This window comes from Bison bison, unplaced genomic scaffold, assembly GCF_000754665.1.
Source record: "Bison bison bison isolate TAMUID 2011002044 unplaced genomic scaffold, Bison_UMD1.0 scf7180017863950, whole genome shotgun sequence".
Classification (NCBI taxonomy): domain Eukaryota; kingdom Metazoa; phylum Chordata; class Mammalia; order Artiodactyla; family Bovidae; genus Bison; species Bison bison.
The window spans coordinates 891,179-903,865 of NW_011494522.1; the positions used below are offsets into that span (position 1 = coordinate 891,179).

The 12,687-nt window shown below is 41.4% G+C and overlaps 1 protein-coding gene across 2 annotated transcripts in view; it reads right to left on the minus strand.

Annotated features, from left to right (window-relative positions):
* Positions 1-10,471: 10,471 nt before the first annotated feature.
* The window catches only part of E2F7 (E2F transcription factor 7), a 39,198-nt gene continuing 36,982 nt past the window's right edge, over positions 10,472-12,687 (minus strand). For both annotated transcript variants that reach the window (XM_010833874.1, XM_010833872.1), the window contains exon 13: positions 10,472-12,059. In XM_010833874.1, coding sequence (XP_010832176.1) covers positions 11,889-12,059 — 171 coding nt within the window. In that variant the 3' untranslated portion in view covers positions 10,472-11,888. The remainder of the gene's footprint in view (positions 12,060-12,687) is intronic.

The following is a 12,687-nucleotide window of genomic DNA, read 5'->3' on the forward strand; positions in this document are numbered from 1 at the left end:
CACTGTATAATAGGCTCCAGTTTCATCCACCTCGTTAGAACTGATTCAAATGTATTCTTTTTAATGGCTGAGTAATACTCCATTGTGTATATGTACCACAGCTTTCTTATCCATTCATCTGCTGATGGACATCTAGGTTGCTTCCATGTCCTGGCTATTATAAACAGTGCTGCGATGAACATTGGGGTACACGTGTCTCTTTCCCTTCTGGTTTCCTCAGTGTGTATGCCCAGCAGTGGGATTGCTGGATCATAAGGCAGTTCTATTTCCAGTTTTTTAAGGACTCTCCACACTGTTCTCCATAGTGGCTGTACTAGTTTGCATTCCCACCAACAGTGTAAGAGGGTTCCCTTTTCTCCACACCCTCTCCAGCATTTATTATTTGTAGACTTTTGGATCGCAGCCATTCTGACTGGTGTGAAATGGTACCTCATAGTGGTTTTGATTTGCATTTCTCTGATAATGAGTGATGTTGAGCATCTTTTCATGTGTTTGTTAGCCATCTGTATGTCTTCTTTGGAGAAATGTCTATTTAGTTCTTTGGCCCATTTTTTGATTGGGTCGTTTATTTTTCTGGAGTTGAGCTGTAGGAGTTGCTTGTATATTTTTGAGATTAGTTGTTTGTCGGTTGCTTCATTTGCTATTATTTTCTCCCATTCTGAAGGCTGTCTTTTCACCTTGCTAATAGTTTCCTTTGATGTGCAGAAGCTTTTAAGGTTTGAATTTGTCTTGAGTGGAAATGTAATTGCTGCCACCCGTGGATTAAACTAACATATGGAGTAGGGAGTAAGGCAGAACCTAAGGAACCGAAGGGAAAATGAGCTTGGCTCATGGTCCTACCTCTGTGCTTTTAGTGATATAAGCAAACCAGGCCTTTATTGTTTAAGCCTATTCAAATTATGTTTTTAAATACATGTCACTACAAATACTGCTTCTAGAGTGTGGCAGGAAATGTATGCTGGGGTCGGGAAGAGTGTTCTGAATCGACCGGTATTATTCCGAATTGACCGAGACTAATTTCTGCCATAGGATAGGTAGAATGAAAGATTAAAATAGAAATCAATTTTTTGTTAGAGTATAGTTGATTTACAATGTCATGTTAATCTCTGCTGTACAGCAGAATGTGATTCAGTTTATATATATATACACATATATATATGTATATACATGTGTTCTTTTGTATATTATTTTCCATTATGGTTTATCACAAGATTTGAATATAGCTCCCTGTGCCGTACAGTAGGGCTTGTTGTTTGTCCATCTTATGTATAACAGTTTGCATCTGCTAACCCCAAACTCCCAGGCCATCCCTCTAGGACTCCCCGCTCAACAACCCCAAGTCTGTTCTGTGAGTAAGTTTTGTAGATAGTTTCATTTGATAGTTTAGATTCCACATGTAAGTGATCGCATATGGTGTTTGTCTTTCTCGTTCTTAGTGTGATAGTCTCTAGACGCATCCATGTTGCTGCAGATGGCATTATTTCCCTTTTTTTTAACAGCGGAGTAGTATTCCATTGTATATATGCACCACATCTTCTTTATCTATTCATCTGTTGATGGACATTTAGATCATTTCCATGTCTTGGATATTGTGAATACTGCTGCTGTGAACATAGGAGTTCATGTATTTTTTTGAATTAGTTTTGCCCAGATGTATGCCTAGGAATGTGATTGCTGGATCATATGGTAATTCTACTTTTAGTTTTTTGAGGAACTTCCATACTGGTTTCCATAGTGGCTGCACCGACTTACATTCCTCCCACTGGTGTAGGACAGTCCCTTTTCTCCACATGCTCTCCAGCACTTGTTATTTGTACAATTTTATAAGGACCATTTTGACTGGTGTGAGGTGGTATTCATTGCAGTTTTGAGGCGTATTTTTGGTATTTCATTGTAGATTTGCATTTCTCTGATAATTAGTGATGTTGACTGTATTTTCATGTGCTGTTGGTCATCTGTATGTCTTCTTTGGAGAAATGTCTATTTAGATCTTCTGCGCATTTTTTGGTTGGGTTGTTTGGTTTTCTTGTTGAGTTGTACGAGCTGTTTGTATATTTTGGAAATTAAGCCTTTGTCATTTGTATCGTTTGCAAATATTTTCTCCCATTCTGTAGGTTGTCCTTTTGTTTATGATTTCCCTTGCTGTGCAAAAGTTTGTAAGTTTGATTCAGCCCCATTTGTTTATTTTTGTTCTTATTTTTATTGCCATGGGTGACTGGCCTAAGAAAAATACTGGTATAATTTATGTCAGAGAATGTTTTGCCTGTGATACCTTCTAGGAGTTTTATGGCATCATGTCATTTGTTTAAGTCTTTAAGCCATAAAACAGAAATTAATTTAAATCACAGAATATAAATACAAACAGTTCTGGTATGCAGACATGGCAGTTATCATGGTTTAGTTATATAACTCCAGTCCCCTGATAACATGGTTCAAATATCAATTACTCTGATGTGATATATTAGGTGTGAGTAATTGCATTAAAGTATCAGTTTCACTGTTATCAATTTCAGTCTACAAATCACTACATAAATAACAGATCCTACCATGACCAATGACTAATCACACCACTTCTTTCAAGCATTCATGCACAAAGTCTGCTCATGCAGACAGAAAAACATGTAGTCATGTTTCGTCTATGTTTCCCAATGATGTACATACATGACATTTTAATAAAGTCAGTACTGGAAAGAAAGAATTGGCCAACAAAGATGAAAGTGAAGCAAATTAAAAGGAACGCAGAAATGGTGGAGATGAAATTTGAGCTGAACATAAGTACAGTTAGGAAGAAATAATTGATTGTGGGATCCTGGCCCTGCCACCATTTGAGAGACTATAGATACGCAGTTAAAAGAGCGTAATGAAGGTGAATTTATCACTGTAAGTGAGGAAAGTGATTGTGATGAAAAAGATAAAGATGCCTCCAGAGAGAGTGATGCCTGCGAAAACATCTTATTAAATGACCTCACAGAGATATTTCATGAAGTTGAAAGTGCAGAGGATGAAATTTGGAAGCTGATCCAAACTTAGAAAGGAGTATAATAATCCATCAAGACATAGAAAAATGACGAGTATTCACTGTAATTTATGGGATAAGAAGTTAAGCACTGTTCAAACTATTCTTGATAAGTTTTTATTGTAAAGAAATAAAACACTTTAGCTCTCAATGTTTCTAAAGTTTTAAAGAACATACTGAATCAGTATTGGTTTTACTTTTTCATTTCCTTAAATATTTATAGTCAACAGAAAGTTTTAAATATTTTGATAAAAGTTTTTAAAGGTCACAGAACAATTGTAAGTATGTCTCCATGCCTTTCTGCCAGCCATTTTGCTACCTCAAATGCCCTCTTTCCACCTCTGTTTCTCTACCTGTCTATGTCAGATACATTTCTCAAAATGCAGGTCAGATGCTAAGATTGCTTTGCACAGTTTCAGCTTGTTGTATAAAGAGAGGGCTGCTTGGGGAATAAAGTCATAACTTTCTTCTCACCCAAGTTTGGTGGGTCTGTAAAGTTCATGCATCCTGAAAACTGGATAGGTTTGTATGGACTCCTTTAACACTTTGTGAAAAGATTTTGCCTTCACTTGCTAAGTGGCATGGCAAGAACAAGGCTGCTGGACTGGGTTACTGGGTGACTGGGTGACTGGGAGCCTTGCTTTCAGCTTTGTGGTTAAGTAGCGTGTAACCCAGGCTGAGTCCCTTAGGCCCCTTCTATTTCCTCTCTGTAAAGTAGAGTGAATGTGAAAACTTTCAGGGTACTTGTGAACTTGACATTTCTATAATTCTTTACCATTATTAAAGAGAGATAAGGAGAGGGAGGAAAAAGGAAAAATGCCACCTCCTCCCTCCAAAGACTATTGCTGTTTGCAAGAGCCACAGTAAATGCTTATGCAGTAAATAAATGATGAGCATGATTTTGGTGGGATAGGTAGAGCTATCAAATGTTGATTCTGGTGAGAAGCTGCTGTTTATTGCACTCACTATTTTCTTGTTAACCTTGCATATTAAGATATAATAACCTTGAAAAGTTAGGGTACCCTGTTATGTATCCTTCAGTTTGGTTGACTGAAGGATTACATAAGGATTTATTCACATATTCATTGGGCATAGTGCTAGGCACTAGGTGGGAAAAACTCAGGTTGCAAGATGCATGGGAGACAGCCTGATAGAGGAAGGAGGTTGGGAGGAGGCTATTTTAAGAAGAGACTGTGTCTGGCGCAAAGGCCTAGATGCAGAGAAGGATACGAAGAGTATGAGCCCTCAGCGTGGCGTGATTGACAAAAGATGGGTGGAGGGCGATGGGAGGAGTGGTAGAGATAAGACTGCTGTGTTTTATGTGGAAATTAGAAAATACTCTAGGTATTTCTGGTAGGAAGGTTGTAAAAGAGGGAATTGAGTGCTTACAAAATTGCTCGAAGCAAAGGAAATGAAGACTGGGGTTGTTGTGAAGTGCCTAGATCATGCCACCATAGCCGCCACCCAGGGGTTGGGGGATGCTGTTTCCTCATGATGGCTGGGACAGCATGAAACCAGTGCCAACGTTATTGCTGGCACATAGTCTTTGACTTAACAGTAGAATGAATGATGGGTGGTACAAAACAGTCTGCTGCAGTCTGTTCGTGAGCTGCTCTAGTGTAAGAGGAGGAACAACCTCAGCTTCTTTTCTGTCTACCTAATCCTGCTTGTGCTTAGTCACTGTCCTGTCTGACTCTCTGTAAACCCATGGACTGTAGCCTGCCAGGCTCCTCTGTCCATGGGACTGTCCAGGCAAGAATACTGGAGTGGGTTGCCATGCCCTCCTCCAAGGGATCTTTCCAACCCAGAGACTGAATGTAGGTCTCCTGCATTGCAGGTGGATTCTTTACCAGCTGAGCTACCAGGGAAGTCCAGTCCTGCCTGAGTGTATTTAATTGACAGAATCACATCTAGAACCTGATAGCTTGGGGATCTGGAAAATGTAGTTCCCAGACCCTGTGATAAAGAACTCAGGAGTTCATTGAATGCTGAAGGTCAGTGAACAATAGCTAGCATAGCTTGGGAGTCAAGTTGGGACCAGGCTGTAAGGGGACTGGAGAGGGATGCTGAGAGTAAAAAAAATGTTGCATAGAATGCCACTAATAGTTAAAAGCAAGATTGTCAGCGGTCAGTTTTCTAAGCACTGATGGCACTGTAGATACCAGAAGACTGACTACACTGTGACAATCTTGCTTTTGGCATCATAGATGCCATTCTTCTCAACTGAAAAAACCCAAGCTGTAGACCACAGTGATTTATGAAATAACGATCGTGTATATAGAACCATGCAACTAAGGTTTTTCTTTTTTTTTTCTTTTTTCTTTTTTTAAATTTTATTTTATTTTTAAACTTTACATAATTGTATTAGTTTTGCCAAATATCAAAATGAATCCATCACAAAAATATGGAATGCTTCACGAATTTGCGTGTCATCCTTGCGCAGGGGCCATGCTAATGTTCTCTGTATCGTTCCAATTTTAGTGTATGTGCTGCCGAAGCGAGCACAGGTTTTTCAAAAATTATGTATCATTGACTGTTAAACGACATGGTTTGAACTTATCACATATTTTTTTTCAATAGTACTACTGCAATGGTACTATTTCAGGTAGCATTACTACATGATATGGGGTTGGTTGAATTGGTGGATGCAGAACAAGGATATGAAAGAACCTCAAACATGGAGTCTGTGAGGGGCAGACTCTAAGTTATATGGAGGTTTTCAGCTGCATAGAGGGTCAGCGTGCTTAACGCCCGTATTATTCAAGGGTCAACTGTTTTTGTGCTAACTCATCACCCAGTATTCTTCCCCCATTTTTATTAGGTGCACATTTTGTGGCAGGCATTGTGAATACAGATATAAAGCACCTATAGTCTCTGATTTTAGAAACTAATGTCCTTTTTCTATTCAGTGAAGACTAAGTTTTAGAGGGTTATTTGGTAGATTAATTCATTGTTTCTCAAAGTAACTTCCGCTGAACCTAATACTTGTAAAATGCTCTAAGGAAAAAAAATGATCCTGCTATCAAACCAGGTTTAAACAATTTGCATATATATTTCCTCTTGCAAATTTTGGTCTCTAATAAATCCTGTAGTTAAAAAATTAGATATTTAACGTTTTACCAAAGTTACCCACTTTTGACTCCTAATATCTATCAGCAGTCGAGTTCTTCAGGGCACAGTTGGGGAATGACTGACTGCTTATATAAAAGAGCCAATCAAACTGAATGCTACCATTGTGTTATTTACAAACAAGGATTTAGATATGAGAGAGTTAAAAGAAAACTATTGTAGCTTCAGGTATGATTTCTTTATTTGAGTAGCGTTTTCAGGACAGAAAGAACATCAGACTCATCAAACTGATCATAATACTAAAAAATTAACAGCGATCAAAAATTAATTTCTTAAAGATGAGATATTAAATTCCCTAACATTTAGCTAGGAAAATGTAAATCTTGGACAATGGAAGATTATAACTGTTTTAACAGGATGTTAAATGGTGAGCTTGGATGCAGCAGCAAGTTACAGTTGTGTTCTGTAAATCCAGTAAAGGAGGTTTTGCAAACCAGTTACACACTATGAGACCTTGGACCCACCAGATCTTGAAAGAGCCTTGAAAGTGCTGAGTGGAAATAGAAATGGATTTTGTGGAGAGTTATGCTGTGGTTCCTGGCCTCTGCCTCCCAGGAGCCACTAAGGGCAAGGGCAGGGTGCTGCTCACTTCAGCTCTTGCCTGCAGTTGAGCAGGGTGCTGGTTCATGATTCTGGCCTGGGGGATCGGTGTGGGCTTGACGCTACAGTGGGGAGGGAGAGGCCACGTGAGTTGGGTTGAGCCTTCTCGCCAAGAATCAGGCACTGGATGTGGGCTAGTGGCAGACTGGAAGATAGACTGTTCTAAATCCTGCCCAGTAGGCTCTGTGGAGTATATGTTGGAAAACCAGCGACTGAAAGAGAATAGCAGCTGGAGGAAGATAGTTTCTTCTGGCAAGTGTTCCCAAGCAGAGGCTTCTGAGCAGTTGTTCACGTAAAACAGCTCCAACACGTACCAGGCCCACCATATGAGAGGCCTGATCACCTCTGCTTACCTGCCACCTTCACCTGGGTGTTCACTGGTGGGACTGATGTTGAAGCTGAAACTCCAATACTCTGGCCACCTGATGCGAAGAGCTGACTCATTGGAAAAGACCCTGATGCTGGGAAAGATTGGGGGCAGGAGGAGAAGGGAACGGCAGAGGATGAGATGGTTGGATGGCATCACCGACTTGATGGACATGGGTTTGGGTGGACTCCGGGAGTTGGTGATGGTCAGGGAGGCCTGGCGTGCTGCAGTTCATGGGGCCACAAAGAGTTGGACATGACTGAGCGACTAAACTGATAATCACCTCTCGCACCACCCCTGCTTTGATCTTCCTGGGCATAGAAATCTAGGCCAGCTCACTGGAAAAGGAGAGACACCCAGCAGAGAAGAGACAAAGGATTGTCATTGGTGACCAGGCTACAGAGAGCCCAGGCAGCGGAAATTTTAAATGCTCATTCTGCATCATGAACCGAGAATGTCTTAACTTAAAATTATAGAACTTCTACTATTTACAGTAACAGGGAGGCCTCAGCACCTGACTTTACCTTCATACAAGTGTATGTGTCTTACCCCCATTGACCAGGCCTAAAGGGACACTGGCAGACAAAATCAAGTTGCTTCCACGATCATCCCATGAGTTCTGCTTGTTCAATATACCCTTTACATTGTTAGACAGCAAGGATGGGCACATGCAAGATATTGGTGGATGCCTGCAGTACTGTTATAACATAACATGCCACTAAATAGATGCTAGTAAAATCCTAATGGGCTTCCCAGGTGTCTCAGTGGTAAAGAATCTGCCTGCCAGTACAGGAGACACGGGCTTGACCCATGGGTTGGGAAGATCCCCTGGAATAGGAAATGGCAACCCACTTTATTCTTGCCTGAAGAGTTATAAGGACTGAGGAGCCTGGCGGGCTACGGTCCATGGGTTCCCAAAGTATTGGACATGACTGAGCACTCACGCAAAATCCTAATCCTGACTGTGTGCAGAAGCAGATCTGTCTGGGTTATTTTAGATACCTCTGTAAGACGAAGGCTAAGGACTGGCACAAGTGATTTGTTGGAAGGAAGAGGTCTCAGGCACAAGCTGAATCTACCTGAAGGCTTGGAAGGGACAAGCCCTGTTGTGGCAGGTCCTGTGGTTCCTCTGTTCACCGTTTAGGGGCTTCTTCAGAGCCCTATGGAGAAGGCAATGGCACCCCACTCCAGTACTCTTGCCTGGAAAATCCCATGGATGGAGGAGCCTGGTAGGCTGCAGTCCATGGGGTCGCGAAGAGTCGGGCACGACTGAGCAACTTCACTTTCACTTTTCAGTTTCAAGCATTGGAGAAGGAAATGGCAACCCACTCCAGTGTTCTTGCCTGGAGAATCCCAGGGACGGGGGAGCCTGGTGGGCTGCCGTCTATGGGGTCGCACAGAGTCGGACACGACTGAAGCGACTTCACTTTCAGAGCCCTAAGGGCTGGGTCTGAGGTTGGAGTTTCTAAGCTGTCTTTCTCAGCGCCTGACAATCTAGCAGAGGAGACCGACAGCAATGGAATCTCCAGTTGGCTCTGGAGATAATACAAGCTAAGGAAAGTCAGAGTAAGTCTCTTGGAGGTTCATTTAAAAGCTAGGGGTAACCATGGAATCTGGCTTTGAACAATGGGTTAGCATTTGCTAGACTAAGAACCGTTTAACCTAAGAGAGACCATGAGAAGCCAGGGAGGTGATCTCACTGGTGATTCTTGTATCGGTTAAGCCTCACATCATCTGGAAACTTCAAACCCACAGTGACTCTACCTCTGGTAGAAATGAAAACCTCAACAGCAGAGTCCCTCAGCCTGCCCAGGCTTCCACATGATTCTGCCACTCTAAGTTTTGGCATTTGGGAACCACCAGCAGGGCTCAGGAAAAAGAGCTGACTTGGGTTTATGAAGGTCTGGTTGGCTACTTTGTAATAGTGAATGGTTTTACCATGAAATCAGTATCTACAGAAAGCTCACCAACAAATACAACCAACACCTCTGGTTAAAATGAATTAATTTTTATTGATATTTTATAAAGCTTAATACTTTGCTAAAAGAAAAAACTAAAATAAAAAATTATATAGATAATATAGCTATTAGAAGAAAGAGCAGAGCTACGTAATACAAAAAAAAAAAAAAAAGCAGTAAGCAGCAATAAAATAGCTACACAAAACTAGCAGTGCAATAAAATAAAGCAGAAAGCAGCTTTACACTGGGAAAAAAAAAAGTTATTTAAATACAGAAATAGCACCTTACAAAAAGGAATTGAGAAATGTAAACTTGGTAGGTAGATTCAAGTATAAAAGTTATACCCCCAACTCTCGTACCAGAATGAAAGGGTTTCACAAACCCTGGACAGTGTAGGGCACACACACACCTCCCTCAGTGCTGACTCAAAGCTGCATTTCCTTAGCAGGATCACGGACAGTCATTTTTTTTTTTCTTTTACGAAATTATACAATGATAGACTCAAGATTGCCACCATGGCTTCTTCACCACCCCTAATATCCAAGTCTAGCTCAGCCGCTCCACTACCGTCAGCTGCTCTGGAACAAACAGATTCATATTCTGAGAGAATGATCACTGCATTATTATTTCTACACATCATGGAGCTGCATGAAGAAGTGGGTACTGAATACAAAAGGAACCTGCTCTTGGTTTTTCTATCGCTAAGTATGGTCACAGAATCATAATCTCATTTATGGGTTTGTCTGTTAACACTCCTCAAGAACCGTAAATCTTCTGAGGTTTATAGAACAGAATTAAAAAAGGATTAAGAAGTTAAAGTGGCAGGTATCCAAGAACAGTGGGGAAAATCAGTCTGTATTTTCATCTAAATGTAGCCCTCTCTAGTGAAAATACTTTGTGGACGGTCTGAAGCATGATATATTTAAAATGTATGTATCCTGTGTGGATTTATATGCCGTGTGTCTTACAATCTACTTGAAAGAGGCATATTTTTGTTTCGATAGGAAATCTATCATATTTCTTTAGGGTAATCATTACCATACAATTAGACTAGAAGAAGATGAGAACCGGACTTTTTATCTGTTTAACTCTAGAGAAGTCTGTGAAAAGGGGGGGAAAAAAACCATCTTGTAAACTTTAAAAGTTTAGTGTTGATAAAAATTTTAATTAATAGCAAAGTTATTTAATCTGGCTACCTACCTCAAGTTTTCAATGCTCTCGTGGGGGTGATAAGGATAAAGCTACTTTATCAGACTCCCAGAGTCTCTTAAATTAATATTTTTATTCTTTCATATAACATTTTGGGTCCAAAAATAAAAATAAAATTCTACACCAAGATTCCAAATTTTAAAAGTTTAAAGAAGGAGAAAGGAAAAAAGAAGGAGGGAAGGAAGGAAAGGAGGGGAATATGAAGGGGGGAGAGGGAGGCAGGGTTGTGGGGTGGGGAGGAAGCCATCTGTTCTGAAGAGACCTTGAGGTAAATATCAACACATCTAGGCACGCAGAGATCTAGTTCAGCTACTTAATGAAACCCTCAAGGAACACAGTTCAACAAAGAGATGATGATTAAGTCTCTAGAATTGCATTTGTGCTAGAACAATGATCCCCTGCACTCTCTGTTCTCATTTTGCAGAACTTCTATGAAAAAATCACTCTGGTTTGAATACTTTGGGATTCTAAACATAATGTGTCTCTTTTCCCTCTTACTGGTCCCATCATAAAGGAAAAAAAGTAAAAAAAAAAAAAAAAAGTAACACCCATTGTCCTATGTCAACCTTTACATTGTCATTCTTCAGAATTCTACTAAAACATCCCAACTAGGTCTCAATTTTCTGTAGAATTGCTTTCTACCATCCTGATGTATTCGATAAAAAGCAATAGCTAGAAGACATCCCGTACCTGATACTCTACAGTTAACATTTAAATAAAAAACCACAAGGGCATGTAGTGAAGGGAACTGAACATGGTAGGTTTTTTTTTTTGTTTTTTAACAAATGATCAGTAAAACCTCACTGTTCACACAGTTATCGAGCAGCAGCTATCTGGCTGCTAGAGTTCATCTTAATCCTCACGCCCAGGTTGGGTTAGCACAGTTCATCATAGCGAGGTGTGTCATTCACAGTTATTTTGGTCTTGACATTTCGTCATGTATATATATTTATCCACATTATTACTAGGTTGTTAAGTAAGTGCAGGGCAAGTTCTAGGAAAAAAGTACAAACATTCAAGTCGTCATACCCTGAAAAATATGTGTTTTGCTGTCGTTGTAAACTTTTTTGCACTAAATCCCACTTCACGAACAAAATAAATAATACCATAGGATTCACAACTGAAGCTGGCTTCCTGATGAAGCCGAAGGAAGCAGTAGCTTTTTTAAACTGCAGAAAGGAAGTTTCTCTCACCACAGATCTACTCGGGGTGAGTGAATACACGTCAAGAACATTCACCCCACTTAAGTGCTAGACGCGCCCCTCCCCTTTAGGAAAACCACAAGGTTCCAGGAGGCTATTCAGATTTCCTTCCAGCAATAAGGTGATTCCTAAATGAAAATGACAGAAGTCAGCTGATGCTTCTACCGTGATACCACGTAGAGTTGGACACTAACTGGTATGAAATGCACAATTAGGAACATGACTTGCGGGAATACAGATGCTTCACGAGGATGGACAGTTAACATTAGAACCAGGGGACGCAGGGGAGAGGAAGCATGCATGCTGAAGGCCAGATGGTTTGCATGCTGGTTTCGGTTCAGCATTAGGACACGACAAAGAGAAATTCGGGCGCCTGGATCCTCACCTCTGCTGGGCAAAGCATCAGGCTAGTCGGTGCCCCCGCTGGAGATTTCCAGTCTCCTCTGTGCTGAGCTGGAGCTTCGTGACTGATTCCTTTCTTTTCTCCTGAGGACAGGGTCCCCGAGGCTGCCAGGCGTCTTGAAAAACGTCTCTTGGTGTGTGCACCGGATGCTCTTGGGGGTCACTGGAGCTGGAGACTGAAATAGGAAAAAGAAAAGTGAATAAAAACAGAAGTGACCTTACATTGCCTCGAGTCTCTGAACCGGAAGCCCCTCCTGGCCCGTGTGGCTGTGATCCCCGCGCAGGCGCTCCATCCCCTTGGCTTTTCTGTCATTCACCCAACGTGTCTTCTTCACAACACTCGTCACAGCTGGAAATTAGCGGATTTACTTTGTGTGCAGGAAGGTGGCCTAGCGAAGCGGTCACAAGCAGCTGGAGCCAGGGTCTGGGCTCTGCCATAACTAGCTGTGTGACCTTGGGCAAATTACTTAGCTGGTCTGTCCCTCAGTTTTCTCATCCAACCAAAGGCGGGGATGACCAAAGTACCGAATTAACAGGACTGTGAGACTTAACTGAGAGAATATTATTAAGGTGCTTTAGACCATCCCTCGGAGAAGGCAATGGCACCCCACTCCAGTACTCTTGCCTGGAAAATCCCATGGATGGAGGAGCCTGGTGGTCTGCAGTCCATGGGGTTGCTAAGAGTCGGGCATGACTGAGCAACTTCCCTTTCACTTTCCACTTTCGTGCATTGGAGAAGGAAATGGCAACCCACTCCAGTGTTCTTGGCTGGAGAATCCCAGGGATGGGGGAGCCTGGTGGGCT